The sequence below is a fragment of the Caloenas nicobarica genome, chromosome 4 (assembly GCF_036013445.1).
Source record: "Caloenas nicobarica isolate bCalNic1 chromosome 4, bCalNic1.hap1, whole genome shotgun sequence".
NCBI lineage: Eukaryota > Metazoa > Chordata > Aves > Columbiformes > Columbidae > Caloenas > Caloenas nicobarica.
In genome coordinates this window covers 67465747-67493050 of record NC_088248.1, presented here as the reverse complement: position 1 = coordinate 67493050, position 27304 = coordinate 67465747, and the positions used below count along the sequence as shown (strand labels likewise).

At 38.2% G+C, this 27304-nt stretch overlaps 1 protein-coding gene across 5 annotated transcripts in view; it reads right to left on the bottom strand.

Moving 5' to 3' along the window:
• Nucleotides 1-27304, bottom strand: part of SORCS2 (sortilin related VPS10 domain containing receptor 2) — a 605494-nt gene that overhangs the window by 43963 nt on the left and 534227 nt on the right. For all 5 annotated transcript variants that reach the window (XM_065633605.1, XM_065633601.1, XM_065633603.1 and 2 more), the window contains exons 10-14: nt 24132-24278; nt 22639-22741; nt 14272-14348; nt 8053-8144; nt 6483-6590 (exon numbers count right to left, since the gene is read on the bottom strand). In XM_065633605.1, coding sequence (XP_065489677.1) covers nt 6483-6590; nt 8053-8144; nt 14272-14348; nt 22639-22741; nt 24132-24278 — 527 coding nt within the window. The remainder of the gene's footprint in view (nt 1-6482; nt 6591-8052; nt 8145-14271; nt 14349-22638; nt 22742-24131; nt 24279-27304) is intronic.

The following is a 27304-nucleotide window of genomic DNA, read 5'->3' as shown; positions in this document are numbered from 1 at the left end:
GGGCGGAAACAATTTAGTTGAAATTGAACCAAACTATGTTTTTTCATTGTTTCCTGCCTCCAAAACACAATAACTGCCAATCATTCTTTTATGCCAAAACATCTTGGTTTGAGCTCATTTGGGGAAAAAGAGTAGAAATGAATGCTTAGGTTCTGAGAAGTGCTGGGGAGGAGCAGGATGAGCATGTTCGCATTTTATCCAGAAGCTCAGTGGTTCCATGATGTTTGTGAATTACCTCCAACATTTTTTCCATCTATTTTGTAAATTCCCGTCCAAGAACAACCTTTTAACAAGTAAGCTGTTTGGAAAAAAATGCAGATTTAGTATCTAGCCTGACACTTTACGTAGAAGCAAATACAAGGTGGACAGTGAACAAAATTGATTAATTTAAGGAGAAACATATGACATTATAAAGGATAGCTTTCCATCATTCAGCTCTCTACTGTTATCTTATTTAAGGATCAAATTAATTTGGGATACTTATAAAATTTTATTAGTAAGTCTTTTTTCTACTCACATACTTAAAAACAAGATCGCTTTTGTCGCAGGTAGGAAATTCTTCATTCACGCTACATCTGGCAAAGCCAGAATAAATAGTGTATAGTCACCTAAACTGTAGCTCCTGAGAGCAAAATACAGCAAACTGGAGTTCAAGGTCTTGCCAAAATTTAAGTAAAATATTTGAACAATTTTATTGTTGGCCAAAGTTTCCAATGCCTACCTCATCATTACCATTTATTAGAACTCAACACTAAAATGGAATTGTCTCCCTGAAAGAGAAGTTAGAGCACCACAGCTATAGGGACTCAGTGACACCGACTCAAAATGACACAAAGACTCTATCTGAACAAAAAAGTCATGTGTTACCCTTTTTCTCTCCTTCTCTCCTCCTTTAAAAAGGGACAAAGCAATAAAAGCTTCTTACGGGACATGGATTCCTAAACTTTCCATTCCTCTTATTGAAATATGTTTCCAGGTCTGCCCTCAAAATGTACTAAACATGGGCTTTAGCAAGACACTGAAAGTGTCACGTTCGCGTTCTTCTGAACACGTTAGGAAAACTATGGAAAGGAGAGAAAAAACAAGGCTTTAAACACTGGACTTCAGAGCAGAGGGAGAGATGGGGCAGTCCCATGGTCTTGGCTCCAAGACCACAGGTTGGTAGTGACAATAAAATGCATTGACTTGCTCTGCAAACATCTGTGTCCACAGAGATGCCAGCTAAAGCATTAGACTTGCCACTAAACAGGTATCTCTACATCTGAATCAGCTGTTTCTAGATCAAAATAGAATAACCAGTATGCTTTTAGAGTGCTCTTTTATCAAGGTCACTCTTCTCTTCCTGTCTTTCTATGTTTTCTCCATCTATCAACAGACAGATATGTTCCTCATTATGCAGAGTGGAACAACTATTTCATGACTAAGCAACGCCCCTCAAAGAAGAGATGAACTAGCTGCAAAGAAAACCTAGAATTTGCCTTGTGAAATCATCTATTCTCTTATGAAATGAGGCTTTATCTACCATTTATCTACCTTTTTTGAGGGTTTCATTATAAGAGAGTTACTAGTGAAGAATACACAACACAGAGAACTATCTGCTCCTAGTAAGATACTCAGAGACAACAGGAAAAGTAGTGTGCTGTCATGTGTGGCACAGCAATAAGCCCCACAAACTACATGTAATGTTTACTGTTATTGATGGTGTTAAAGTTGAGGCTGATATTCCTAGCAGAACAGAAAGTTGCAAAAATCCAGATGGTTCTCCCGAATATCTAACACCTGTTAATACCATATCCACTTTGTTTTGGTTAAGTTCAAACTCAACTATTTTCTTCTTCCCAACAGGAAGGCAACAGCCTTTTCAAGAGAGCAAGATGCGCATGCAGGAGTTCTGCAAACTGGCTGAAGGAGAGAAGCCAGAGAGTCGTGGTCAATGGAGCAGAGTCTGGTTGGAGGCCTGTATCTAGTGGAGTCCCTCAAGGGTCAGTTCTGGGGCCAATACTATTCAATATATTCATCAACGACTTGGATGAGGGAATTGAGTGTACTATCAGCAAGTTTGCTGATGACACCAAGCTGGGAGGAGTGGCTGACACACCAGAGGGCTGTGCTGCCATCCAGCGAGATCTGGACAGGCTAGAGAGTTGGGCGGGGAAAAATTTAATGAAATATAACAAGGGAAAATGTAGAGTCTTGCATCTGGGCAGGAACAACCCCAGGTTCCAGTATAGGTTGGGGAATGACCTATTAGAAAGCAGTGTAGGGGAAAGGGACCTGGGGTCCTGGTGGACAGCAGGATGACCATGAGCCAGCACTGTGCCCTTGTGGCCAAGAAGGCCAATGGCATCCTGGGGTGGATTAGAAGGGGGGTGGTTAGTAGGTCGAGAGAGGTTCTCCTTACCCTCTACTCTGCCCTGGTGAGACCTCATCTGGAATATTGTGTCCAGTTCTGGGCCCCTCAGTTCCAGAAGGACAGGGAACTGCTGGAGAGAGTCCAGCGCAGGGCAACAAAGATGATTAAGGGAGTGGAGCATCTCCCTTATGAGGAAAGGCTGAGGGAGCTGGGTCTCTTTAGCTTGGAGAAGAGGAGACTGAGGGGTGACCTCATCAATGTTTATAAATATATAAAGGGTGGGTGTCACGAGGATGGAGCCAGGCTCTTCTCAGTGACAACCAACAGTAAGACAAGGGGTAATGGGTTCAAGCTGGAACACAAGAGGTTCCACTTAAATTTGAGAAGAAACTTCTTCTCTGTGAGGGTGACGGAACACTGGAACAGGCTGCCCAGGGAGGTTGTGGATTCTCCTTCTCTGGAGACATTCAAAACCCACCTGGACGCCTTCTTGTGTAACCTCACCTAGGTGTTCCTGCCCTGGCAGGGGGATTGGACTGGATGATCTTTCGAGGTCCCTTCCAATCCCTAACATTCTGTGATTCTGTTATTCTGCAGTTCAGAGATGTCATAAAGTTTCCAGCAGCATCTTAAGTTGTTACTCTACGAGACCTTAGAAAAAAAAATCCCTCTGGAAAAAAAAAAATTAGCCATAAGGAAGAGCTTGATTCTACCTGACACAAAGAAAAAAAAACATTTTATGTAACCTCTTACTGGCCTTTGAAAGGGGCCATGGTCTGCGGTACCACAGTTATTGTACCTACTGGGTTTACACTGCAATCGAAATAACCCAGTTTGGGAAAAGCTCCCAGAAGCTGAACTGTGATTCAGAGTCATTTTAACAGGTTTGAAATTTTCGTTATATGAACTACTTCCTTTGCAGAGGAACATCAATATTTCAGACACACAAAAATTCTTTTTCCACTGAGTTAGGCCATTACTCAATCCAGCGTTATTAAGTAATTTTTCCCAAATATAATATGCTGTTAAGGATAACACTGGGTTGCAGTAACTTTCATTCTTACAGAATTTAGAACAAAATAAAGCCTACCAGACTATGCACTATTTTGATGAATATATGTCAATTAGTTGAGAAAATTTCTTAGCAAACCTTACTTATTCACTCAGTAATACACAGCGAATTTGAGCTTCTCATTTAAACATTGATTTTTTCCACAGATCTAAACTTTATGAATATTGCTTATTTCTCCTAAAACTCTTAACTAGGTCTATTTAGAAATCGATTTCTACACAGAATGAGTTTCCTAAAATTTTTGATTATGTCACCGCTTAAAACTCCTTACAATTTTAACTAGGTCTATTGCAGAGCACAACAGAATATATTTTCCTTGGCACTGGAGTGTACAGATTTTGAATATTGCAGGGGATTTGGATGAATGATTTAGATTAATGTTGACTGGCAAATGAGAACTCAGTTTTTTGAAAACTTTTGACAAGTCAACATTTGTTTTTTCTCTGTTTTGGAGAAAACACGAAACTTTCTGAAATGAAGACCTGAAGCAACCAGGTTCACATTCCCCTGTTTCTTTGATATAATTTTCCAGACCATTTCATTTTGGATAAGTTAGGACAGAATAGGAATTCAAATGGAAGTCCCTTACAAGTCAGGTCAACGTCCCAGTCATCATGCTGGAGAATGAGAAGTCTCTCTCACACACAGTGTTACCAAGAGCCTTAATGTCTTTCCCAGATAATCTTTTTTGTGCCTTTTTTTTTTTTTTAATACAAATTAAAAACCTTGAACCAGGAGTTTACCTACAGTGGCAGTCACTTTCCGTACAAGCAAAATATTCTTTGACTCTTTTGTGAGTTTATTCTAGAAGTTTTAAATGAAATAGTGTCTGTTCCACAATTTTGCTGCACACTTTTTCAGTTATTACCTTCCCACTTCAGAATTATGTTATCTTTCCTAATTTATGCAGATTTTGACATTGAACTCTTTATTCAAAGTCCTTATGCAAACAAACTCCCTACCAAAGCAAGAAAATGAAATTCCTGTACAAGTAATATATGTCTGACTAGGTCCTTAGTAATGGATTTGGGGAATCCTCAGGGTGAAAGACAGTACTAATTTATTTCCATTACCATATAAAGTTCATCTTACCATGTCCTACCCAGAAGAAAAACACTTTTTATATAGTAAAATGGAAAAGATGGCATAATGATTTTTTTGTTTGTTTTTCTAGTGAGAGTGTGTCAGTGGATGACATTTCTCAAAAGCAGCAAATCATTGTAGATTAAGTCATACATAGTAACTCAGTACAACTGTGAAATTTTGAGAGAAAAATGACCTAAGCCAGACAGAATGACAAAAGATCTTGACGTCAAGTCAGACAGAGCACCACTGGGCAGACAACATCACCCTGAAGGTAAAACTTAATCAAAAGCAGTAGGAGAGGCCAGGAAACTAATACAACAGCAACAAGGAAACACACACTGCAAGTTTATTCTTCCCATTATCATTACAGTCTGGTAGGAAGCCTACGAGTCCTTTCAGTGCCAGTCTGTGATAGTAAGTGTTTGATGTCCTCCATGTTCAGTAGAACCAGCTGCAGAGTAAGATTCTACAAGCCTGGCATTGAGATGCTGGAAACAGGCTCTTGTTCTGCCCTTAGAAACAGACAAGTCACATTATGCCTTTTTATCAATGTGGGCTTATGTACCAAATCTAGCTACAGTTTCATATATTTCAGATCGATGTTTTCAAAAGGTACTGTGTTTTATAAGAGCTCTTTAGTCCATTCAGCCAAAAATTTAAATACATCTTCACAAAACCAGTGTTTTAAATGATACTTAATAAGAAAACAAACAAACAAACAAAAACCACCAAAAAAACCCCCACCTAGAGCGTACAGCTCTCATGCATCATTTTATCTACCAGTAAGTACCATTTAGGATAAGCTTTTGATCCCTCCGCTTCCACTGAAATCAACGGAAATCCTTCATTCAGAGGCATAAGTACCTCCATATGGCATATATTATATCATTTAAAAAACCCCAACAACTATACTTGAGAGAAGCAGAAGATGGTGGGAAAATACTGATCTTCTCAGGTCATATATATATATAATGGAGAACAAACGGGACAGTGGAGAAAGAACAGACCAAATTTGCCACTGTGAACTGGGCACAATGGTTTTAAGTACATTGGGTAGGATTCCTGTTTTCCTGAAGATCCTTTACACAACTCCATGCTGGGCTGTTGGCTTTTTTTTTTTCTTTTCCCTAGAGAAAATGCTACTGGTACACATCAAAGGCAGCTCTATTTGTAATTCCTAGGACAAAAAGCTTGTCATGAACGTATTGAGCTCCAATATAAAGGACCACGGAAGCTGTTCTGATAGGAGCACGTGTAACAACCTGCACATCTGAGGACTTTCCCCTTCCCTGCTGCGGTCAGAATGTGCCTTTTCCCTAATTAGACCAGTGTTTTTCACTCTCAGACAATTCTAAAATATTAGCATTTATACTATAGAGAGAGCAAATCCTGCAGCTTAGATCCAGATGTCCCTGGCCCTTTGGGAAAAGACACATAAACAGGGGCCTAAGTTGCAGAATTCAGTTATTTTTAACTCTATCCTCAGAATCTGCCTCAGGCACTGCATAGAATTAAAATGTGTATTTGTTAGCACAGCATTTGGTTACACAAGGTACCGCAATGCTAGTTACTAGTACAATAACATAGTTGTTTACACCGTGAAGACAATTTTCATAAGAAGAAAGAATAGATATTTAACATTTTTGAAGTCTGCCTACGAATCTGTAGCAAACAGAAAAAATGCAGGAAGTAATTATTTTTCACCTATGTTTGTCTGATTTGTATTTATTCCACTCTCCCTGGTGGTAACTGCAAAATTTCACATAAACATAACATTTCATCTTTACAATCTGAAATACTGCACACAGATAATTTCAGGCTGTTTGGACATGATCAGTGTAAGAGCCTGTGTGACTGCAAGAAGCAAAAGCCACTGACTCAAGGACTATATCAAACACCCACAAGTAAAAATATGCTGAAGTGCATAAGCACAGAGACCTCTGAAAAAAGGAGATTAAACCAGAAACTTACGTCATGACCAGTGTCTCATCTCCAGGTTCACTAAGTAATCCATCTACAAAGACTGAAGTGCTGGTAAAATTATGTGTACTCCATGTCTGGCCTTCATCTATGCTGAACCTGTAAAAAAAGCAGAAATGGTTTTCATTTACAACTATTATTATACAAACCAGAATTCATTCATTAAAGACAAAAAAAAAAAATCCCCTCACTACTAAAGCCTGGGATTTACAGTCACCAAAATACAATATGCCTGGACAGTATATCATATTAATGTGATCTTTTCCTCAGCAATGTATCCAGGGGCTCATATCTTTATTAGAAGGTGTATAATAAATTTGCCACAACAATGGCAATTCTCAGGCAGATAAAACCCAAGATCTGCCAACAAACTATCCTACTACCTTGTAAGTTTAGGAGAAAGTTAATTTACACTTCATTCTTTCTAGTTGTCTCGGAACTAGAGACCTGTTACACAGAGGTCAGTGAAATGTGAGAGCCAAAAGAGCTCAATTGCTAAAACATGTGGGAAGTGCGGTAACTTCAGGCACCAAGATGATGGCCCTTCACAGCTGCTATAAAACATTTAAAAATTTGCAAAAGATGCTGATGAATCAGCAAAATATATTTAAAATACTCTGTGCACCCAAAATTTATGATTCAAAGTCTCTTCTTCTGTATGTTTCCTCCAGGTCTTTTTGATAGTAGGTTAATGATGGCTTTAATTCTAGCTAACCAAGTACATAGCCTAGTTCCTATTAGTGCATGCAGAATTATACATAAATGAACCTAGTCATAAGTGATAAAGATCTCTTACATTTTTTAGGCCAAATATGATAGTTTTGTATGCCATTACATAAGGTTGCCATATTTTGCTTCACTGTCATACAGTTTAAAATTTGATATAACAAAATGCCTTGCAACAAATCTTTCCTGACGAACAAGCTGAGAAGGCCACTTGCTGCATCATCACTATATGACAGGACCTACACATACTACAGTTAATCTGTGCATGAGTATCTCAGAAGAACTGGGATTTTTGCATACTGTATTACACAGCACAAAAACACGCAAGTCCTTTATCCATTGGCTCCTAAAGTCTAAATTATATTGCTCTTGCCAGAGCAGTTCAGGGCTATTCTCCAACATCTTCATTCACTGTTGCCCTTGGAGGGGACGGAGCTTTATTACAGTATGAATGAACTGTCCTGACTGGATACATAAGCCTCATATGCACCATAGGTTGAGCATCATTGCCATATACTGCTTGTGCAAACCAGTAGCAGATAGAAATCACGCTTGTACTGTTGAGTTCCAGGATAACCTTTTAAGCAAAAATATCTACACTGATGCAAGAAAAGTTAATTATGATTAATCCATTATGCCGTGGTACCTTCAGCACCATGAAGTAAAATCTTTAAGAAAACATCCAGCTGCATTTTGTTGATTTAATGAATGTTAAATTAAGCTGACTCCACCTGCATTTGATAGATGACCATAACAAAATGCTCATCTTAAACTCTGAACTTCGCCTGAGGTCTTAAATACACAATAGCTCTACTCTAATTGACTGCAGGATTACTTGAGTATTTTCAGAGGAATAGAGGTGTCTTTGATGGCCACAATAACTCCACCATGGTCCAGGTACAAGATGTGATGCTCTTCTTCAAAGACCTGTAAGGTGGACAAAAAAAGGCCAGCTAAGCAAATGTACAAAATAGTAGAACTAAAGTGTACATACAAGCAAACCAGGATTAAAAGACTTATACATTTTACAATGTCCACAGTTCAAACTGAAAAGGACATAAAAGTCAGTTTAACTCTTATATTTCTCCCAGCTGTAAAAGAAAAGAAAGTTAAGCAGGTGAATCAGAAAACGTTCAGGTTCAAATCACAGTCAGATTAAACTGTCTAAAATGATTTTAGCTCAAGCTTATATTTCTCACAGTTATGCATTCTGCATTCCTTCCTATTATATATCACCAAGTGACCTATCACCTTACTTTGGTATTTGTCATATTCTGTGTATCTCACAGAATAAAATGCTTTGTAGTTTAATTCTAAGAAAAAATAGGAAAAGCATTGCTTTCATGACTTTCTTGCATGTTGTCCAGACTCTACAGAACTTGAAATAATTGGTGCAAGCATGTTTTCTGCATTTCCAGTGTCAATGATTTATTTAAATTCAAACTTGATGTGATCTCATGCAGAGCCTGGTCTGAGTTCTGAATCAAAATACATGTAATATTGATTTAATGGTAGAAAGGATTCAAAATTTCCTAATTACTTTAAACTAATTTTCTAGAGGTCATCAGCAGTACTAAAATAAATGAACAGATAAATATATTCCCCTTTACCTTTGAAATCTGTTTTAAGACAGGGTTTAGTCATGTTATTAGCCTGTGAAAGTTCATTTCACCTAAGAGCAGGTGATAAAGTGAGGGTTACTATACACACTTAGCAGTCAACAGACAGCAATGCAGCTTCCTACATGCTTTGACAAGGCAAAGATGAAAACCATAAAGGTTAGCTTTACTTGTGAATGAAAAAATACTGACAATAATAAATGCTTCTCTTTTATAGCAATACTAAATGCTACATGTAGAGGATTTATCAGCAAGACTGAAACAGAGCGGGGGGGTAGAAATATCTTACAGCGCTTTCACAATTACTTCAAAAATAGTAAGCATTTAATTTGGGTTCAGAATTCAGTCTTCCTCTCATCTAGTAAGAGCATATTTTATGGGAATCCAAGGGCTTCAAGTGTCTGATCAGTTTTTCAATGTTGCCAATTTAGAGGTAAAACCCTGATATGAGGCATTTACAGTCCTATCCACTTGTTCCACACAGCTGCACATTTTAGAATAGAATTCGGTAAAGGACAGACATTAATTTTAGATGCACTTCAAAAGGATGAGATCAGCTAGAGTCAGATAAGCAAGCACAGTTTTGATCCTCCTCTAAACTTTCAACTTCTGCTGAAATCAAAATGAAATAGGGGCATGAAGTCTCTAAGAGCTTCCCCATCACACTGAAGATAAAGGAAGCCGGTACTGCACCACTTTATCCAAATGAGTTTCGCCAAGAAAAGCACCGTGGCACATCCTAGGGCACCATTTCAGCACCCCAGCTTTACCCTGCAGCCACATGGCACACTGTAAAAAACAGCGGACACACTACAGGTACATTAATGCCACCTTTCTTCTTGCACACATTTCAAACATTTAATAACCAAAATTTATTACATTCCTGATGAAAGCAACTCTGCATCTTCAGTATATTGAAAAGAATTAATGAATTCATGACTGTGGAGTTCAGCACAAAAGTAAATATTTACCTGTGCTTTCTAGAAACAAAAACAAGACAAACAGTTTGCAAAGACTTAGGCAAAGGTGGTCCCAGTGTCAGAGCTGAAGTCCAAACCCACGAACATGAGATATGTATGTTCAGTCAGCCACTAATTCTGATGCATATGTCTCCACTAACTAAAGCCAGATAATAAAGTTATTATGATCCTTACTAGTAGCCAGCCACCACAGAACTAGATTGTTATAACCTATTTCTATATTTTTTCCTTCTGTAATTTTTTTAGCATGTTATGTGCTTCATAATCATAATGTCAACTTCTTTTCTCTCCCTGTCCTCCCTCTGCTCTAAATGTTTTTCCCCGTGTCTGTCCTAACAACTTCAGCAGCTATTTCAGGCAGGAATATCTGCTGGGAGCAATTAGGAGAGCTCCATGAAGTCAACGAAAACATTTTTAAATGATCCTAGAGAAATATACTCCACATAATTTTACTCAGAGATACAGAAGTTTCAGAAGTAACCAAAAATGCCCAAAGTCACTTGCTTCTCTCACGAAGTGACATCCGTTTTAAATTCAAATCTGGAAACAGAAGTTTTGTGTCACAGAATGAGCCAGTTGGACCTCCCCAGGAGACAGAGGCTGAGATTGCAGCCTTTCCTATCGTGCTTAAAGGTGTTAACATCCATCTCTTAAGATGTCTGCAGAAAAACATTTATTCTTGCTTGAACGAAGGTTTTACAAATTGCTTCGATACAAAAGAATTTGACATAGGGAAATAATATTCCAACAAACTGGACTGTAGCTCTAGAGATCTAGATTCAGTTCCTGGACATACAACAGAATTTCTGTGTACCTTTACTAGCTTAACTGAGCATTTTGTTGCTACACTAGCTATTTTAGTAGCAGATCAAATATGAAAAGATTTCTATTGCTGATTTTTTTCAAGTAATTTCTTTTGAAAGCTGGACCTTTCTCTTACTCTGTTTGCCCTACTTCAAACACAGTGTTGTAATAGATGCTGTTGAAATAGCAATGGCAACCATAACTGTGAACAGAACTTTTGTTTTTTTTGAACTAAAACACTCATATGTATAAACAAGGTCACCCTTAGCATCTGACAGAGTATCCTAATATTTTAAAAATCAGTACTGAAAACAGGCCCCTCAGGGGGGAAAAAAAAAAAGTTTAAAACCTGCATGGTCTGAAATTGTGTTCAAAGGTAGCCCATTTCCCCCAGGATGCAACATTCATTTATCTGACTCAGTATCATGTTCATTAACACATTTTATGATACTGTCTTTTTCTGGTACAATAGAGAAATCTTCCAAATAGATATATCTGTCCCACAAGTTCACCTTAGATTACATCCTCATGGTTCACATCACACCATGTAGCTCATTATAATGTCAAGGTGAGATACCCTTCTCATACAGGCCAGATCGCTGCTGCTGCACAGATAGTTAAACTACTTGTCCATCAGCTCCTCAACTACTGCTATTTACAGTGCAATGTTGTACCATACAGAGACACAAAATTCAGTTTGCCTTAAAAGCGTAGGCACCAAGAGCAATGGTTTCAAGGGACAAACAGGCAGCTCAGGCATCATGCAAAAGAACAGCAGGAGCACAACTGGTGCCAGCCCAAGTGATATTGTGGCTACATATAATCGGAATCCTTGTTTTTACTTTTCCATTTATCACCACTATTTACTTAATTTCACAAAACTCTCATTTGGGCATTTTTATTTCTACTTATGAACACTGGCTGTATATCCTACCACAGTAAGTCTTCCTGAACCTTACCATATGCAAACTAGGGAAACACAGGTTCCGTTGAAATAATTTTATGTGTAAACAGCTGGTTAAGAAATTATTGAAGGAAAATGATCACTGTTTAACTGAGAATGTATTAAAAATTCAGTAACTCAGGGACTGGATGCAGTTATGAATCACAAACTGAATCTGAGTCAACAATGTGATGCTAGTGCAAAGAGGAGAAATCTTCCAAAATGAGGTACCAGTAATGTCAAGACACCAAGGGCAATCATTTCTTTCTGTTTAGTACTGAAAAAATTTTTAATTTTGCATCCAGTTTTACCACACTTCAGGAGAGGGCAGTCATATTTGATAGTCCATGAGAGTCAATAAGCAACAAAAAGGAAAAGCACTTCAGAAATTTGATCCATGAGGAACATCAGTGAATTTGAGTTTGCTGCTTTCCAAGGGAAAAAACCTGTACTCTGGGTAGACATGAGGATCACCTTTCAACATCTGAAAAGTTATTCAGAGGTGACAGGAAGCTACTCCTCTCCAAAGACATGAAGAAATCCCCTTACCTTCCAAAATCTGTGAAACAGCAAGAACAGCAGCAAAAAACATGGCCGGCTTATGTTAAATATTCAGAAAAATCTATGAAGAATGGTGAAACACCATGTAGCCAGACTGCAGAATCTCCTGCACTGAAGGACTAACAAACAGGTCTGGCAAACCTTTGTTAGAGATGTTCCTAGTTCGTTTGATGCTGTCTTGGGGCACATAGTTGAATTACGCAATCTTTGACCTTCCTCCTAGTCTTATATTCTTATGAACCAATATTGGTATTATGTCAAGAAAGCTTTTAATTAATTCCTTGAACTGTCTTTTCTTCAAGGTCTCTTATATTTACTTTTCTGCATTGGTCTGTCCCTTCCTCAAGCACAGATTGATCCTCTTCGAGTCTGCAGACAGCTCTGCAACATCACGTGTGGATGTGAGAAAGGTGACAGGCACTCGCTAATGACAACCGCAAAGGCTCCAAGTCACTGACTTAAACCCACTAAAAGAGTTCTGCCAAAACATCAGCTTTCTTCTGCTTTTGCCAGCTCAGGAAACCTGTAATTTACTGTGTAAATAATTCCCATTTCCTGAAGCCTTGTGTTTTGTTGCATGGACTCCAACAGAGAAGGAAATGTACCGCTGTCCTCTGGAAGTACTGTTTGATCAGGAACGGTGAGGCCATAAAATACGTACAGTAATCTACATTTTCATTCTGATCACAAATATTAAGATTGAGTAAGCTCTTTCAAAGGCTTTGTAGCAGTTTTAATTAAAATAAAGCTAACAATGGTGGTTTTCATTTTGACTGCCATAATGACGGATCAGGTTTTGTCAGATTTTACAGCATGAATAGTCATTTTAAGGTCAATTTTCATCACAGAACATTTGCCTGAGTGTATCACAAATTAAAATTAGCAAAAATATGAATATGATCCCCTTTGCTCTTTTCTTATTTTTCACCCTAGAAAAACAATAGAACTTTGGCAAATGGTGACAATAAATTATTAGAGAGGCCTCTAGCAAATATTAAACAACCAAGTACCCACTGTAAATCCTGGGAAGCGTTTGCATTTAAACACCTATTTATCATCTGGTAGATTTCAAGAAGGAATTTGGCATAAAATTTTATCTTTTAAGCTCATAGAACATTATCATGACAAAAATAATGTATTTCTTTAAGAAAGTCCTTCTGTGGAGTATTAATGGCAGCTTACAATAGCAATATAAGAAACTGACTTTATCTTCCTCTTTTCATCTCAAATTCCTCAAGCTCAGTAACACTTATTTGTTCTCAGAAAATAACACTGCTTAATTTTATTTCAGTTGTACACTAAACCACTATTTTTACTGAAATTAAATGACTTTTTGATACACTTTTGTGCTTTGAGGGTGTTTTGTGGTTTTGGTGGGGGGTTTTGTGTGTTTGTTGGTTTGTTGTTGTTGTTTGGTTCATCTATGGTTTTGTTTATTTCTTCCTCCTGGATACACATTATAAGTAGGTTCCAGATCATATACACACAGAAAGAACATATTCCTGTGATTAAACATTGCTGAGAAATTTAGGAAAACACATAATAAAGGTCCAATGTTTAAATTGAAGCAAAAGACATTTAGAATTCGATGGCATTACAGATACTGCATGACTTCTTTATTTAATACTTTGTTTATAGTCACAGAATTTATTAAATCATATTAAAATACATTAAAAAGGTTTATTTTTTTAAAACTATTTTTGCTTTCTCAGTTTTAATGAAGCAGCTTAAATACCAGTTTTCAGACTACGAAGCAGGAAAATTTGTGTCTTTCTACCTAAACCATGTCTTCTAGCTTGGACTATTTGTACTGCAAGATCTAGCCCAAGTCTACTTTATCCTTAGCATAAGAAGATGACTAAAATTATTAAAAACCTAAACAGACTCTATGTTTTTATACAAGATACTTATAAGTTCTTTAAAGAGACCAAAATATTTGAGTTTCAGCAGAACCTGACAGCCCAACGAATTTGAGTCTTTGCATATCACCTTTTTAATCTCTTCCAGTTTCCAAGTGAGATGGAGATAATACTAGCCATCTCCCTCAAAACAGTGGGTATGAAAAGATTAGTTAAGTATGACAAAAGTCATGATTTTTGGTACATAAAAATTATTTCCGGGTGCCTTTCATGGCTTCCGTTTCCTACCTGACGCCACGTGTTCCCACAGTCCGACGTTATGTACATCTCTTCTTTATACTCAACCAGCTGGGATCCCAGGTTACCTGTCAGAAAACAGGAAGAAACAAGGGTTGCATCCACATGAGCAAGAGAGGTTGAATCTAGTCCTAACACCAGTCAGAGTGAGAAGCTTCTAGGTCAGAGCAAGAAACCAACTCAGATGATCAGCAGGCTTCATTTCTGGTGGCGCCAGAAAAATCCGCTTAAAAGCATGTATGTACACTTAAAAATTCTTTCTTTACATTGCTAGCTGTCTATAGGTGGGACCAATGAGGCTTAATTCTAATACTGAAACACGGAGGTCAAACCAACATTTTAGTTTTGTTGCTTCATGCTGAAAAGTTATTAGAAAAAAACACGTGTTTAAGATGCAAGTCTGAAACACACATAAAATCAGAAGTCATATCTTAACCTTAATCACATTCTGTGAAATTACTCATCTTGAACTTGAATTGTTAAAATAAAAAAACATTTTGTTTGTAAGACTTTATGAAGTGGTGACAAAATCTAGAACCTGGAGAAATACTTAACACTGAAAAGAGGGGGAAGGAGGTTTGAAAAAATGTATAAATTCAAAAGAATCTAAAACAGAATTACTTGATTTACCTAAGTATTAACCTGAAAGCTACTGAGTATTTTGAGAAAAGCACTGAGGAGCAGCAGCTAGCATTCAGATTCCTGCAAAGAAAACGGAAGTATTAAAACAAACGGAAGTATTAAAACAAACTCGTGGAAGAAGATCTTAGCAAACACAATTCCAAACACCAAGACCTCCATCTTTTAACAAGCAATATTTCAAACAGCAAACTATTAAACCACCAGGCAGTTTGCAGTATTCTAGGGGAGAAGCAAACACAGCTAAATTCCTTCTAAATTATATCCTCCAGGGGACTTTGACTTAAATATACGGTTTGCATGTTTTTACAGTAAAAATAAGATAAAAGTTATCAGATCCTCTTAAGCAGGAGAGATGAGGAAAGAAAACACTTGAGATTAGGTTAGCAGTATGAAATCGCACTTCTGTGTTACATAAGTAGCTGTTTTTTACCATCAAAACAGATCTGTTTATGCAGAGTGTGCTCATTAGTGCTGAAAGGTTTCTGAGAGGAATGACAGTGTCCGCTACCCAAAATACACGCTCTACTTGGACCATCACGACTGCATGTGCTCCACTGTTTAATGGCATAACTCTACGGTATTTAACTCTAAATATAGCCTAGACTGTATTAGGATATTCCTTATGTTGACTTAGGGAATTTATAGCAGTTAGTTCATTTCTTTCAACTGCAGCTCACATTTCAGAAGATGCCCCTGCCCCTTCTTGGGTTTTAATCTTTCCAAACCACTCCATGTTCTCTCATTTACCAAGTAATCCAGCACTGATTTAGTTGGCCGTGTCATTTTGAAAATAACATCACATTCCTGTAGGCAATAAGGAGATTTGATAAAGTCAGTGGATGAAGGTGATGTGAACTGAACACATACTTAAGAACCAGGCTCACATGGATGGAGTACATGTAAAACCTGTAAGATTAAAAATATGCCAACATCAGCATAGGCTCACAGTGCACGGATGACCCTCATGACTGCCCTTGGATGTGACAGCAGTTGTGGCAAGTGGGAAGGAAAGATAAGTGCGTAACTTAAGCAGTGAACAGCCCCTATTCTTTCCCTGAAAACACCTTCCTAAAGTAGCCAACCACTAAGCCAGCACCGAGGCTGGGGGTGCTTGCCTGGGAGGTCCATGGTCTCACCTTCCCACCGCTGGCTTGATACCTGCAGCTGGGGTAGTGAGGGCCACCACATGGCTTCACAACGGGGTTATCATTTCTCCATAATGCTGCCTAGCTTTAAGAAACAAAGGCTCTAGTGATACCAGCAGTCAAAATGAAGCCTCCACGATGGAAATGACAGAAAATTATTAATATAACCACACCATCAGTGTTCAAGACAAAGGACCATAGGCCTAATGAAAAGTTCTTTTTTTTTTTTTTTTTTTAAGAACAGATTCAACTTTTGGGTTTATTCTATCCAGTAGTCCTTGGAAAATTACATCTTTTGGATACAGTCACGTTGCATTCAGTTCGGCAGATCTTCCAGCGTAAGAGAAATACCTCCAACAATTAAACATGATTACGTCATGAATATTGCCTAATGAGACAGTTCCAAAATGAAAGCAGCTGAATTCAGTTGTATTTTCTCCTCAAACACAGGTCTATTTACATCTATTTGGTTTATGGCCATTTTGAACTTACTATCACTTTGAATCCTAAAAACCCATATAAGCAAAGATCGAGAAAAATTATCATATTTTCCCGCATCTCAGATCTCATCAGGAAGTAGGAACAGATCCCATCAGCTTTGTGTAGCTAAGATTAATCTGGTCACTAGGAGGAGGTATGAATGAGAAATCACCTTCTCAGGACTGAAGGACGGGAAGGAAGGTTTGATTTGCTGTTTATACAAAACATATTTCTTTTGCTATTCTTACTTTCCTCTATATAGTTTTCACTGCTATACGTTTCTGCAAATGGGTATATTCTTGTGCTTCTGCAATTTATCACAGAACTTTTTCTTCGGGATAGCTGAGAATAGAAGTATTTATTCGCTTGCTAGAATCTAAACTATTGCTGTCAGTCTACGCCGTTCTTTGCACAGATACCTTCAATGAAGGCACTGCTAGTTTTGATTCTGCATAAATGCTGTTTATTCTCTCTCTTTTCACCACTTCCTGAAATTTACTTGCATGAGTAGGTCTTCATTTTGAGAATTGCTATGGATCTGCACTTTAAAAAGTGAAGTGGTAAATTGCTTTAGCTAATGGAAAATTAGTCTGTAAACTAAACAGCATCAACTTGCGCTTCATTAGAAAGTCTTTTATATCCAGCTGATATGGTAATGACTGAAAGATATTAGCAACAGCTTTGTAATTGCAGCTCTGTAACAAGAGAGACAGGACTTCTACCCAGCTGTGGTTTTACCTTTATTGCCTTTTCTTGGTAAAAGAGCAAAAGGAGTTGGCGGACTCAATTATCATTAAAGAGAAATGCCATTCTGTCAAAAAACGCAACTGGTGACAGACTTGGCATAAAGACTGGTGTACTGCTTTGGGAAAAAGGACTTCACTCCTCTTTGACCTCTGAAAGTAGCCCATCCCCAGGCCAAGGGTAAAAACCCAGAGGAGGTGCATGCAGGAACTTCTGATTGCTGACATAATGTTCTGTGCATTAATGAAGGCTGCAGTTTCCAATATTTCCAGATTTTTTAGGAGACACAGTTATATTACATAATTTTGCAAACTTTATAAAGTCAAGTCTTCGAGCACATAAGAAAACCCTTTCTGTAGCTGAGGACAAAACTTTTCAATTTAATTGCAGTTTGCTATGTGCAGACAATGCAGTTTGCCGCTGCAGACAACGTCTTGTGGAAGAACAGAGTCAGTGGATTCAGAAAGAACAAGCAGGTGAGGCAGCAAGAAATCTGCATCACCAATGGAGACAGGGAGGCTCCTGCAAAGCACAGCGGGTTATCTGCAGAGGGAAGCAGGCAGATCTCAGGGGTGACAGGCAGAAGGAAATTTCCATAGGAAAACAGAGCAGGGGTGTGATTAGTTTAAGCCAAGGGCATCTTTGAAAGCTGTTAGCCTGAAAAAGTAGAACTGGAATAAAACTAAGTCCTTCAAAGAACTTAGTGGACTCACTGCAGTTTTATTTGCAAACCTTTCTATTTAACGTGGGTTTCACAAGAGTTATGAGTTTTCTCTATTTAAAGAGTTACGTTGTTTGAACTTTATTTTTTATATTCTAATAAAAAAAAACTTCAAAGATTTGGGACATTCTGTTATTTTTGAGATGTAAAGTAAATCGCATAATTTTACTTCAAGGATCTAGCTACCTCGCAGTGTGTCATGTTACTGGATTAAGCGTAGTAGCACCTCATAAACCCCTTTACAACAGCTCCAATTCATATCAAATGAAATGCAAAAAACCCCGACATTAATAACATTGCAAACAAATGACTGCAAAGGCACAGAAGCACTCAGAAAGTACAACCAAAGCATCTTGAAAGTTTCCATGCTATATATGAGTGGAATTATGAACTTTATTTGTAAGTGTGACAGCCAGCAACACATGTGCACAACTGATGTCATGACCAAGTGATACAGAAGGTGAGAAACAGCTAAATTATGCTCAGCCCCAAGACTAGAAGCCAATAGTTACACTTTGTAAGTACCATTCCCACCACGTCCTGAAGTGTTCAGACTGTACTGCACACCCTGTGCTGTCTGCCTACTGAATCACTCCAAACCTGTTCCCCTTATTGCAGCTGCAAATGTCTGCAGTAACTCCTCAGGTGTGCAAATACAACATGCAAAGTTTTCTATCATTTTAGTGGATCTGTGTTAGATCTCAAAATCCATCTGTGGTAACAAATAAAGGTAATATAATACACTGAAGGCAATTCATGTTCGTACTGAAAAAGTCACTGCATCTGGAACGGGTAATCATTGAATGCTCTATAAGCCAGAGCTACAAATGGTATCATTTTAACATCTCTTTTTGATCTAAATGGCCTGAAAATTCCTTCAACACATGATACTGAGTGTTTTGCCATCTAGTTTCAAGAAGTTTTGTCTGTAATATGCAGGGTGTTTCAAAAAGATAGATCCAATTCAAAATCCCTACTGCTTTGAAATTGGGTCCACCTTTTTGAAATACCTTGTAGAAGCTTCTCAAGTTTATATCCTTTATGTAGCTAAATGACAGGAACAGGAAAGAATACTCTTCAAATTACCATGAGTGTTTGCTTCACCTTTGCTTTCTCCGTTTCTCATCCAATTTTAAACACATTGTTGATAAAGACATTGTTAGAGATTTGTGTTTTGTCCCTAATAAGGGCATTATTGCACGCACCACATATACATTTAATAAAGGAAGGCCAGAGACTGTCCTGCAGGCTTGAGGCCAGTTGGCACGACCCAACTGTGATCACACCACCAAACACTCAGCCCCAGCCCTCCCCAGCTGGTGCTACCATGGCCAGAAGATGTACTTTTGGGAGGTTTTTTTGGGGGTGAGTTGTTTGGTTGGGGTTTTTTGGCTTTGTTTTACTTTTTTTTTCTTCCCAGGGCAGTGGGGGGTGGTTTGGGTTTCTTTTTGGAGTGTAGTTTGTGTGTTGCGGGGGAGGAGGGTTGGGAGGTGTGGTTGGTTGTTTTTTGTTTTCAGTTCAAATTACCTGAAGTAAGATGAGGGTTATATTATAGGCCATGAAAATGGTGTCTGATGTGCTCAAACTGAGGCGTGTGGCGTGCCCCCAGCCACGATGGATGTATCTGAGGGTACAAGGCCAAGGTACGAGCGGTGTCAGTCAGCAGAGGTAAACCTGGTGCTGTGCCTTGACCATAGAACTTACCAGAAACAGTCCCGTGTGTGTGCTTTCTCCCAAAACATGGCCTGGGGACCTATATACACCTGAATTCTTTATACACACTTCCCCAAAGGCTTTTGTCGCTGGCAGAGCCAGGATACTGTGCTAGACGGACTCTTGGCCTGAGTCAATATGACTCTGCTCTTGTCATGTTCTGACACCTTGTTTCTTCAATTTAGTAAACATTCTGGTCTGCATTTTGCATTTTTTAATGAAGTGCAGTTGTCTTTCATTTCTATTAATTGCATTCTTATAAGCATTTTCAAACTGCTTTGGGATACAGCAAATCCTCTCTTGATTTTCACTTGTCCTGAGTAAAGACCAACTTTAAAGTAACTGGATAAAAGCATATGCTCTATCCCTGCACAGGGGTGGCAGTCTTGAAAACTAGAATACAGGGGTACTAACTACCCTTCAGCATATTTCTCCCAGCTATTAATAACTTTGCACATGCCAGGTCAGCTGTTGGTAGCACAGGGATGTGAAAGAAAGCAATGTATTTTAGTGATGACCAGTGGCCAGCCAAGCTCTCTGGAAAGGTGGTTTAGCTGTGCAAACCACAGATCTCAAGAGCATAATTAAAAGTTCGTCTTTGCTCAGGTATTTTGGCAAGTACCTACCAGGTCAAACAAATACGGAAGTTTACTTTTATTTACAATTTACTATTAATTTATATGTTTTAAGCGCTACTTATCACTGCATTTACCCATATTTTCACGTGATTTTAGACATGCTTACAGTGAAAAGAAATAATCCCCATGTGCAACACTTCGATAATTCTTCTAATACAGAAAATCTTTTCCAGTCACTTAAATTTAGCATACATGCAGATACCTAATCCAAAAAGAGAGATGCACTGTGCCTATACTACTGGTAATTAATACAGTTGTAACATCTCTTCAGTCAATGCACAATAAGCTAAAATTTCATGGTTTGTAAACTTGTAGTCACAGTGTAGAACAAACATACAACCAATTTGTGTTTAAATATCCCAGATAGACAGTTTTTGCCTGGCAAGCAGAAGATGTGTTTAGCCAAGGGAGTGATTCACACCATCAGAATGGGGCAACATGCTGACATGAGAAAAATCCAAGTGAATTGCAACTTCTTCACTCCAAAACACACTTGGAAATGCTCAATCATTTCCCTGTTCCCTCATCCTTTTTCTAATAGCACCCTGGTATGCTACTTTTGTGAAAACTGATATAAATTTATCACAATGTAAGCAATGTATTTAGGCCTGATATGACAAAAAGTAAACTGAACTTTCCAGCACTGCCTCAATGCGTGTGAATGTGCAGAATTTACTGCCTGCTTGATTTACCATCTGGATTGGAAGCTAAGCAGGCAATTATTGTAAACTAGCACCTGGAAAATCTACACTTCTCTAAACATTTTTCATAGAAAAGTTCTTTGCAAGTTTATAGTGAAAATTTACACATCAATTGACACACATTTCATAGTTGATGCTGTGAGAAATAGAAGCTGTTGCCAAGATTAAAATGCACGAAAATCAAATGTAAATGCAAAATCCTATTACATTTCTTAAAGGGAGCACACCAGTTATTATAAAGAACACTTTAATATGCAGCTATAAAATTTAATATTATGTCTGCACAATTTATACGTATACATAAGCTAAAAATATGCATTCCTCAGAACTATTTATGCAACTTTAATAGAGTGGAATTTTTATTCGTAAATATGAGTTTAAAAAGATGCAATTTTAACATCCTGTTATTGCCTTTTCCCAAATGCTCTCGGCATTAAAGCTGTTCACCATTTAATTATTTTTTAAATGAAAACAATATTCAGTAGTCTCTGTGCTTTTATTTTCAAGCACAGAATCAAAACTATCCTTAAGTCACAGGTTAGATTTTCCATTACCACAAACAGCTGGTTTTTATAAGCCTTCTATAAAGTAGCCAAACTCCACGTTAAAGGGATTTTTTTTCTTTCGCCTTCATGATTGGTAGCCACACTGCTCTTATTAAGAGGATGAACTTCGAGGCTCTTATGGTTAAAAACTGTTTTCTAGTTTTTAGTTCTTATCCTCTTGTTTACATCACTTGTTTCTACCCCACTTTCAGGAAAAAACCAAAATCATATTCCTTATTGTCCTTTTTTTTTTTCAGCTAATGAGGTTCCTCTTGCAAATATTCTGTTTCCATCAACTGCCAAGTAGTCCTTCTTAGCACCTGCTCATTGGTCCTGAAAATTGATGATCAGAGTTGTACATATTCTTATTAATAAGTTTGCTGTACAGTATTTTGTCGGAGTATTAATATTTCCTTCTCTCCATTGGCAATTATTTACCTACTTCGCCCTCAGAATACATTTAGCTTTTCCACAGCACAAGGCACTGATGGTTCCCAGACACACTGTGATCAACTGACACTCACAGATCTTTATAATCTTCAGTCATTTCCAGAAGATGTGCTCTCCCTAAATCTAACAGTAAAATTCCAACAGTGTGTGATGTGGCCCAAACAATCTGACTTCTGTATATGCTAAGAATCTAGTAGTTCTGCTGATTTGCATAGGATTATCAATTTCAAGGATGAGGCCAGAAGAAATTCAAGCTTTACTGTGTGTAAAGTATTTCTGATAACAAGTGTAAGTTTACAAGGATATCAGGTTTGCCAGGTAAAGCTGAACGTGTGCACTGAATCTAGATGACCTGAGCATCCAGATATCCCCTCATATATCTGTCCTAGAAGACACAGCTCTGGGACTTCAATTAACTTTTATTAAATTGCCTGATCAAGAGACCCAATAAAAGATTATTCTGCTGGCAAAGCTTTATATTGGCAATGTTTCTATATTGTACTGTTATAAACCAAAAGATACATCTAGAAAGAATTGCTGCCGCATTTCAGGTCTTAAAAAATAATTTCATGCGTTTACCTGCCCCCATTATGAGTCCTGGTGCAGTGTCCTTTGTATGGACTGTTCCTGACACATAGGGGTTGTCTGCCCAGCGGAGATGGAGATGAAGGTAGCAATCAGGCTTGTGGGGGAAGAAGATGACAGGTTTTAAAAACCAAACAAACGAAATACAAAACCAACTGGTAACAGTTATGCTTCTACAATAATGAAAGCCCAGTCAGAGAGAAGCTTCAGCAATCTGTGTCTTTGTAGAGAAAGAGAACGGCTGTTTCCCATGGAGCCAACGTCCAGTCTGAAATATTAACTGCAGCTATCTAACTAACAAGAATCTCTAGTGGTGTTTGCATAGTCTGCCACTGGCTCAGGACAAAGATTTCCAAACTCAAAAAAGTCAGGATGAAATTACTGTATAAAAAACCCTGGTGACAGAACAATTGCTTAAAAAAATATAACTAATAGCAACAAGTACTGCATGGTTTTTTGGTCCCAGATAACTGGTAAAAGATGATTGAAAACAACTGTTTGTAATGAAATGTCTTGTTAACAACAACAACAACAAAGTAGCATGAAAAATAGTATAACGGCTTTTGGACACATCTGATCAACTTTCCTTGCTAAGCAACTTACTGCTTCTTGCTCCTCATGCACTCAGAGGTCACATTGCTCACAGCAGTCTGGCCATGAGCTTCACCAGGAGCGGCTTCCAGCACCGCCTGGGAGCTGCTGCCACGGCCACCCCTGCACTCTCCGAGAGCTCCAGATCCAGCCCTGCAGGCTTGAAACGTACAGCACGGCCTGAAACTCTTTAAAAGGCGGCCAGCCACTCCAGCCCTCCGTTTCTGTTACATGGAGAAAGATCAAATCCCTGGAAGCGGCAGGACTGAAAGAATGTCTTTTGCCCAGGAGCAGAGAGTGAGAAAAATACAAGGTTTTCAAGTACAGCCTCGCAAATAACAAAATATTATGGGTTGCTTGGACATCTAAACAAGCTGAAACAACATCACCTTTGAAAAAAAAAAAAAAAAAGGACTTTTTCATGCAGTTAACTGTGGTGTTTATTTCCAAGCAACTGTCAAAACTTCCCTAAAACAGGGAACCAAAGGTTACCTCGGTTTAAGATGAAACAAAAATATGAAAGATGGAAAGAGATATTGATAAGATCTATTTGACTGATGATGCGCCCCTTATATCCAGACACAAATGACTGTTGTCATGATTATTCTGAACTGGGTTGTGTGGCTGTCACACCAGAAAGAATGTCCTCTTTGTGTCAAAGTCAGCTCTGCAATAAGAAATGCAGTGTAACAGAGAGTCGTGACTACTCACTCAAAAAGATGCCTGGACTAACAGCTTGAGAAACCACTGCTTATACAACAGAAGTAGATTTGCACACTAGTTTGGCTGGTAAACTTGGCACAAAGCTCTTGAAGTGGTGGTAATACTGCACATCCTATCACACAAATAATTCTTGGCCACTTCAGAGAAAGTATAGGCTAAAAAGGACCACTTACAGGTTTGCAGTTTGTTGGTTTGCCATTCATATCAATGTCTGGAGGGTTTAGAAAATCCCAGTCACGACCTTTGTTGTAGGTTATCAGAGTGGTAACTTTCCCATCGATTTTCTGGTTGGCCAAAAAGATTCCTTTTACACCTCTGACCTGTAGCATACAGGAGAGAGAGTTAATGACCAGCACATACAGCTTTTTCAACAAGGATTATCCCTGATTAGCTGCTCTTTTGTGGCTCTGAACTGTGTACCTCAGGTAGTTTCTCCACTAGGAAAGTGAATGATACCTTAAAAAAAAAATAAAAGGTGAAAGGATAAGAGGAAATGAGAAAAGGGGAAGGGGAGTGTAGTTACTAACTGATTTCTATTTCTAAATGTATTTGAAAAGGATATTCAGTTCTCTCAGTGTCAGAAGGCTAATCAAGTTACAAGTAGTTTATAGAGCAAAATACAAAAATTATGATAGCATGGCTTTGCTGTACACTACTATTAAAATTACAGGTCTGCTTTTTTTTTTTTAATATGGACATCTCTAAAGTTTTATTCTACCAATGCTGTAAGCCATTTGTAACAGCAACCTGACTTCGGCACTAAAGTGATGTGACCCATATCATATAAATAGTATGCAAATACGTTACAATAACAAAATACAATAGAATATCCTTTAAAAGAACACTGAATTAGGAAGCACAATTGCCTTTTGTAGAAAATAAATGCAGACAGATCATCCAGGGAAGAAACAGCGAGGGCTGAATTAACCTCTCAAGCATCTGAATCACTTCCACACCCAGCCTACCTCCACACATTTAGCCTCCCTTCCCCTGTTTAACCTCCGGGGAAAAAGAAAAGAAAAAATTTACAGGCTTTCTCTTCTCTTGGGCAAACTTAGTTATTTTATTTCAAAACAATCTGTATTAGAAAGTTATTACAACTCAGAATGTCAAAGTTAATGGGGATAATTTTAGAAGCAACCTAACTGTAATTGCACCTTAATACATTTAGTTCTAGCCCTAACATTTATGTTATGTATTAATATTCCACTCAATGGCATGAAATAAGATCTTGTATTAAATTTGAAGGTTTCCTTAAGTGTGCTCGTTTCCTTTGCAATTATTTATAAGGCTTCTTGAATTTTTGAAAAATTCCGGAAAAATACATATCAACTCATTTCCAGCATAGTACAACTCTGTAATCTGCTTATGTGCAAAAGTGAAGCATTCATTACAACTAAATGCTCAAGATAGCCAGCAATTTGTATAACTGGGAATATTTGCCTCTTGCTGACATGATTCATTGCTGGATTTACTATTTATTTTGTATCTGAAATACTTACTCCTCCCTGTTTTTCCAGCTACCAGTTACGATCTCCCTTTGACATTCATTTAACAAAAGTCAGCATTTAGGGTGAAGAGAAGGCATCCCTTCCAGCAGGTTACGGATTTGACACCTATTGTTTTTAAATGTATGCTTTTTTCTAAGGAACTGACCAAAATCTACAGAGAAAGAGAATGCTCTCTTGGTTATGGTAACACCCTAGAACTTGGGAATATATTTACATTTAGATAACCAATTTCTGTATAGACGTTTTAATAGCCCACTCTCTCATGAGCTCCTTCTTCCTTAAACGCCATGCGTGTGTGGTTGGCTTATTTATCCAGGATTCTGGAAGCTCAGAATCAACTCCAAGATACTACAAGAGCCAACTGCTTTGCAGTGCAAGTGAGGAAAGGAATAGGAGGGAAGAAAAGAGAAACCTGCTTTCTTTACTTTCAAAGCATTTTCATCTTGCTGGGGCTTTATTATGTATTCTGTCTTCCAGAGACAGCACAGCTGTGAATGCGACTGAAAAGCCTGGTAGTTCAAACATTTATGTGGGAAGGTAGAGACTTGGGGTTCAATTTCTGTGTATGTCTTTCTTCCAGTGAACACAATACTAAATATTTAAAAAATAATTAGATCAGGGACTGTGTGCTGGTTTGACTGAAAACTAGTTAATTTTCTTAATGCAGGTAGAAACTTTTCTTTTTTGTAGCTAGCACGGTCATTGTTTGGACTTAGTTTGAGAACATGAAGATAATGCCCTGGGACAGAGTTAATGCTTTTAATTGCTCTCGTCTGAGAGCCAAGGATGTTCTGAGCGCTTTGCCCACATGTTTGAGGCAGCTGGGAAGAGGGGCATGGATGGGGCAGAGCTTGGCTGACATCCAGACCGATCAATAAGAATATTCCATCCCATTACCGTCATGCTTCATGTTTAAGGAGAGTGGGGATCTTACAGTTAGTTCTTTCCAGAGCCGGGATGGAGACCTGTTTGGGGGAGTTCTGTTTGGGAGTTTCTTTAGTTTGGCCTTTTGCCATCCTGCCGTTTGCAGAGGCCTCTGGGCCTTTCTGCCCCTTTTTTTTCCCTCTTTCCAGGATCAGCTGTTCAGGACCAGGTGCTGTTTCCTGGGACTGGCTGCTCGGTGCGGACAGAGTTCATGAGGAATTCCACGGAGTAGCTTTTATTTTATATTCTATTTCTGATTTATACATATATTTACTACTAGTATATTAGTATTTTGTTATTTTATTGAACAGTGTTTATCTCAATCCAAGTTTCTCCCTTGCCTTTCAATTCTCTCCCCTATTTGGGGCTGGGAGCTGGGGGGAATGAGAGACTGACTATCATGGTTATATTGCTAGCTTGGGTTAAATGTCTCCTCTCTACAATATGGGGCGTAAGTGTTTGAATCAGACACAGAAAGGTTATGGAAAAATTCCTTCCACTGTGTCAGTTAACTTTTCTCATTGCAACTCTAAAAGATAAAAGCTGACCGGCACTTCAGCAGTTCTATTTTGGATCAAAGGCATAAGCCCTGCCTGAAATAAATAATTTTCAGGCATCTATTTCAAGAGTAAGTTCTGAAGTATGATGTTTGGAGTGGTACACATTAGCCTAAAAAATAATAACTAATAGAAAATTATGGTGTGTAAAAAATGGCAGCTTTAGAACACTCCACTCCCTCTGTAGCCTTTTCTATTTTATTTGCCCTGTGACCTATGTAAATACATGCCTAACTCTTTCTGTAAATACTGTAAATGCTCCATGTCAAATCTACTTTCTGGATTAAATTGTGATGCCAAGGCACCCAAATTCTTGTGTACTTTCTACTCCTTGAATCGGTTCCCTAATCTAAA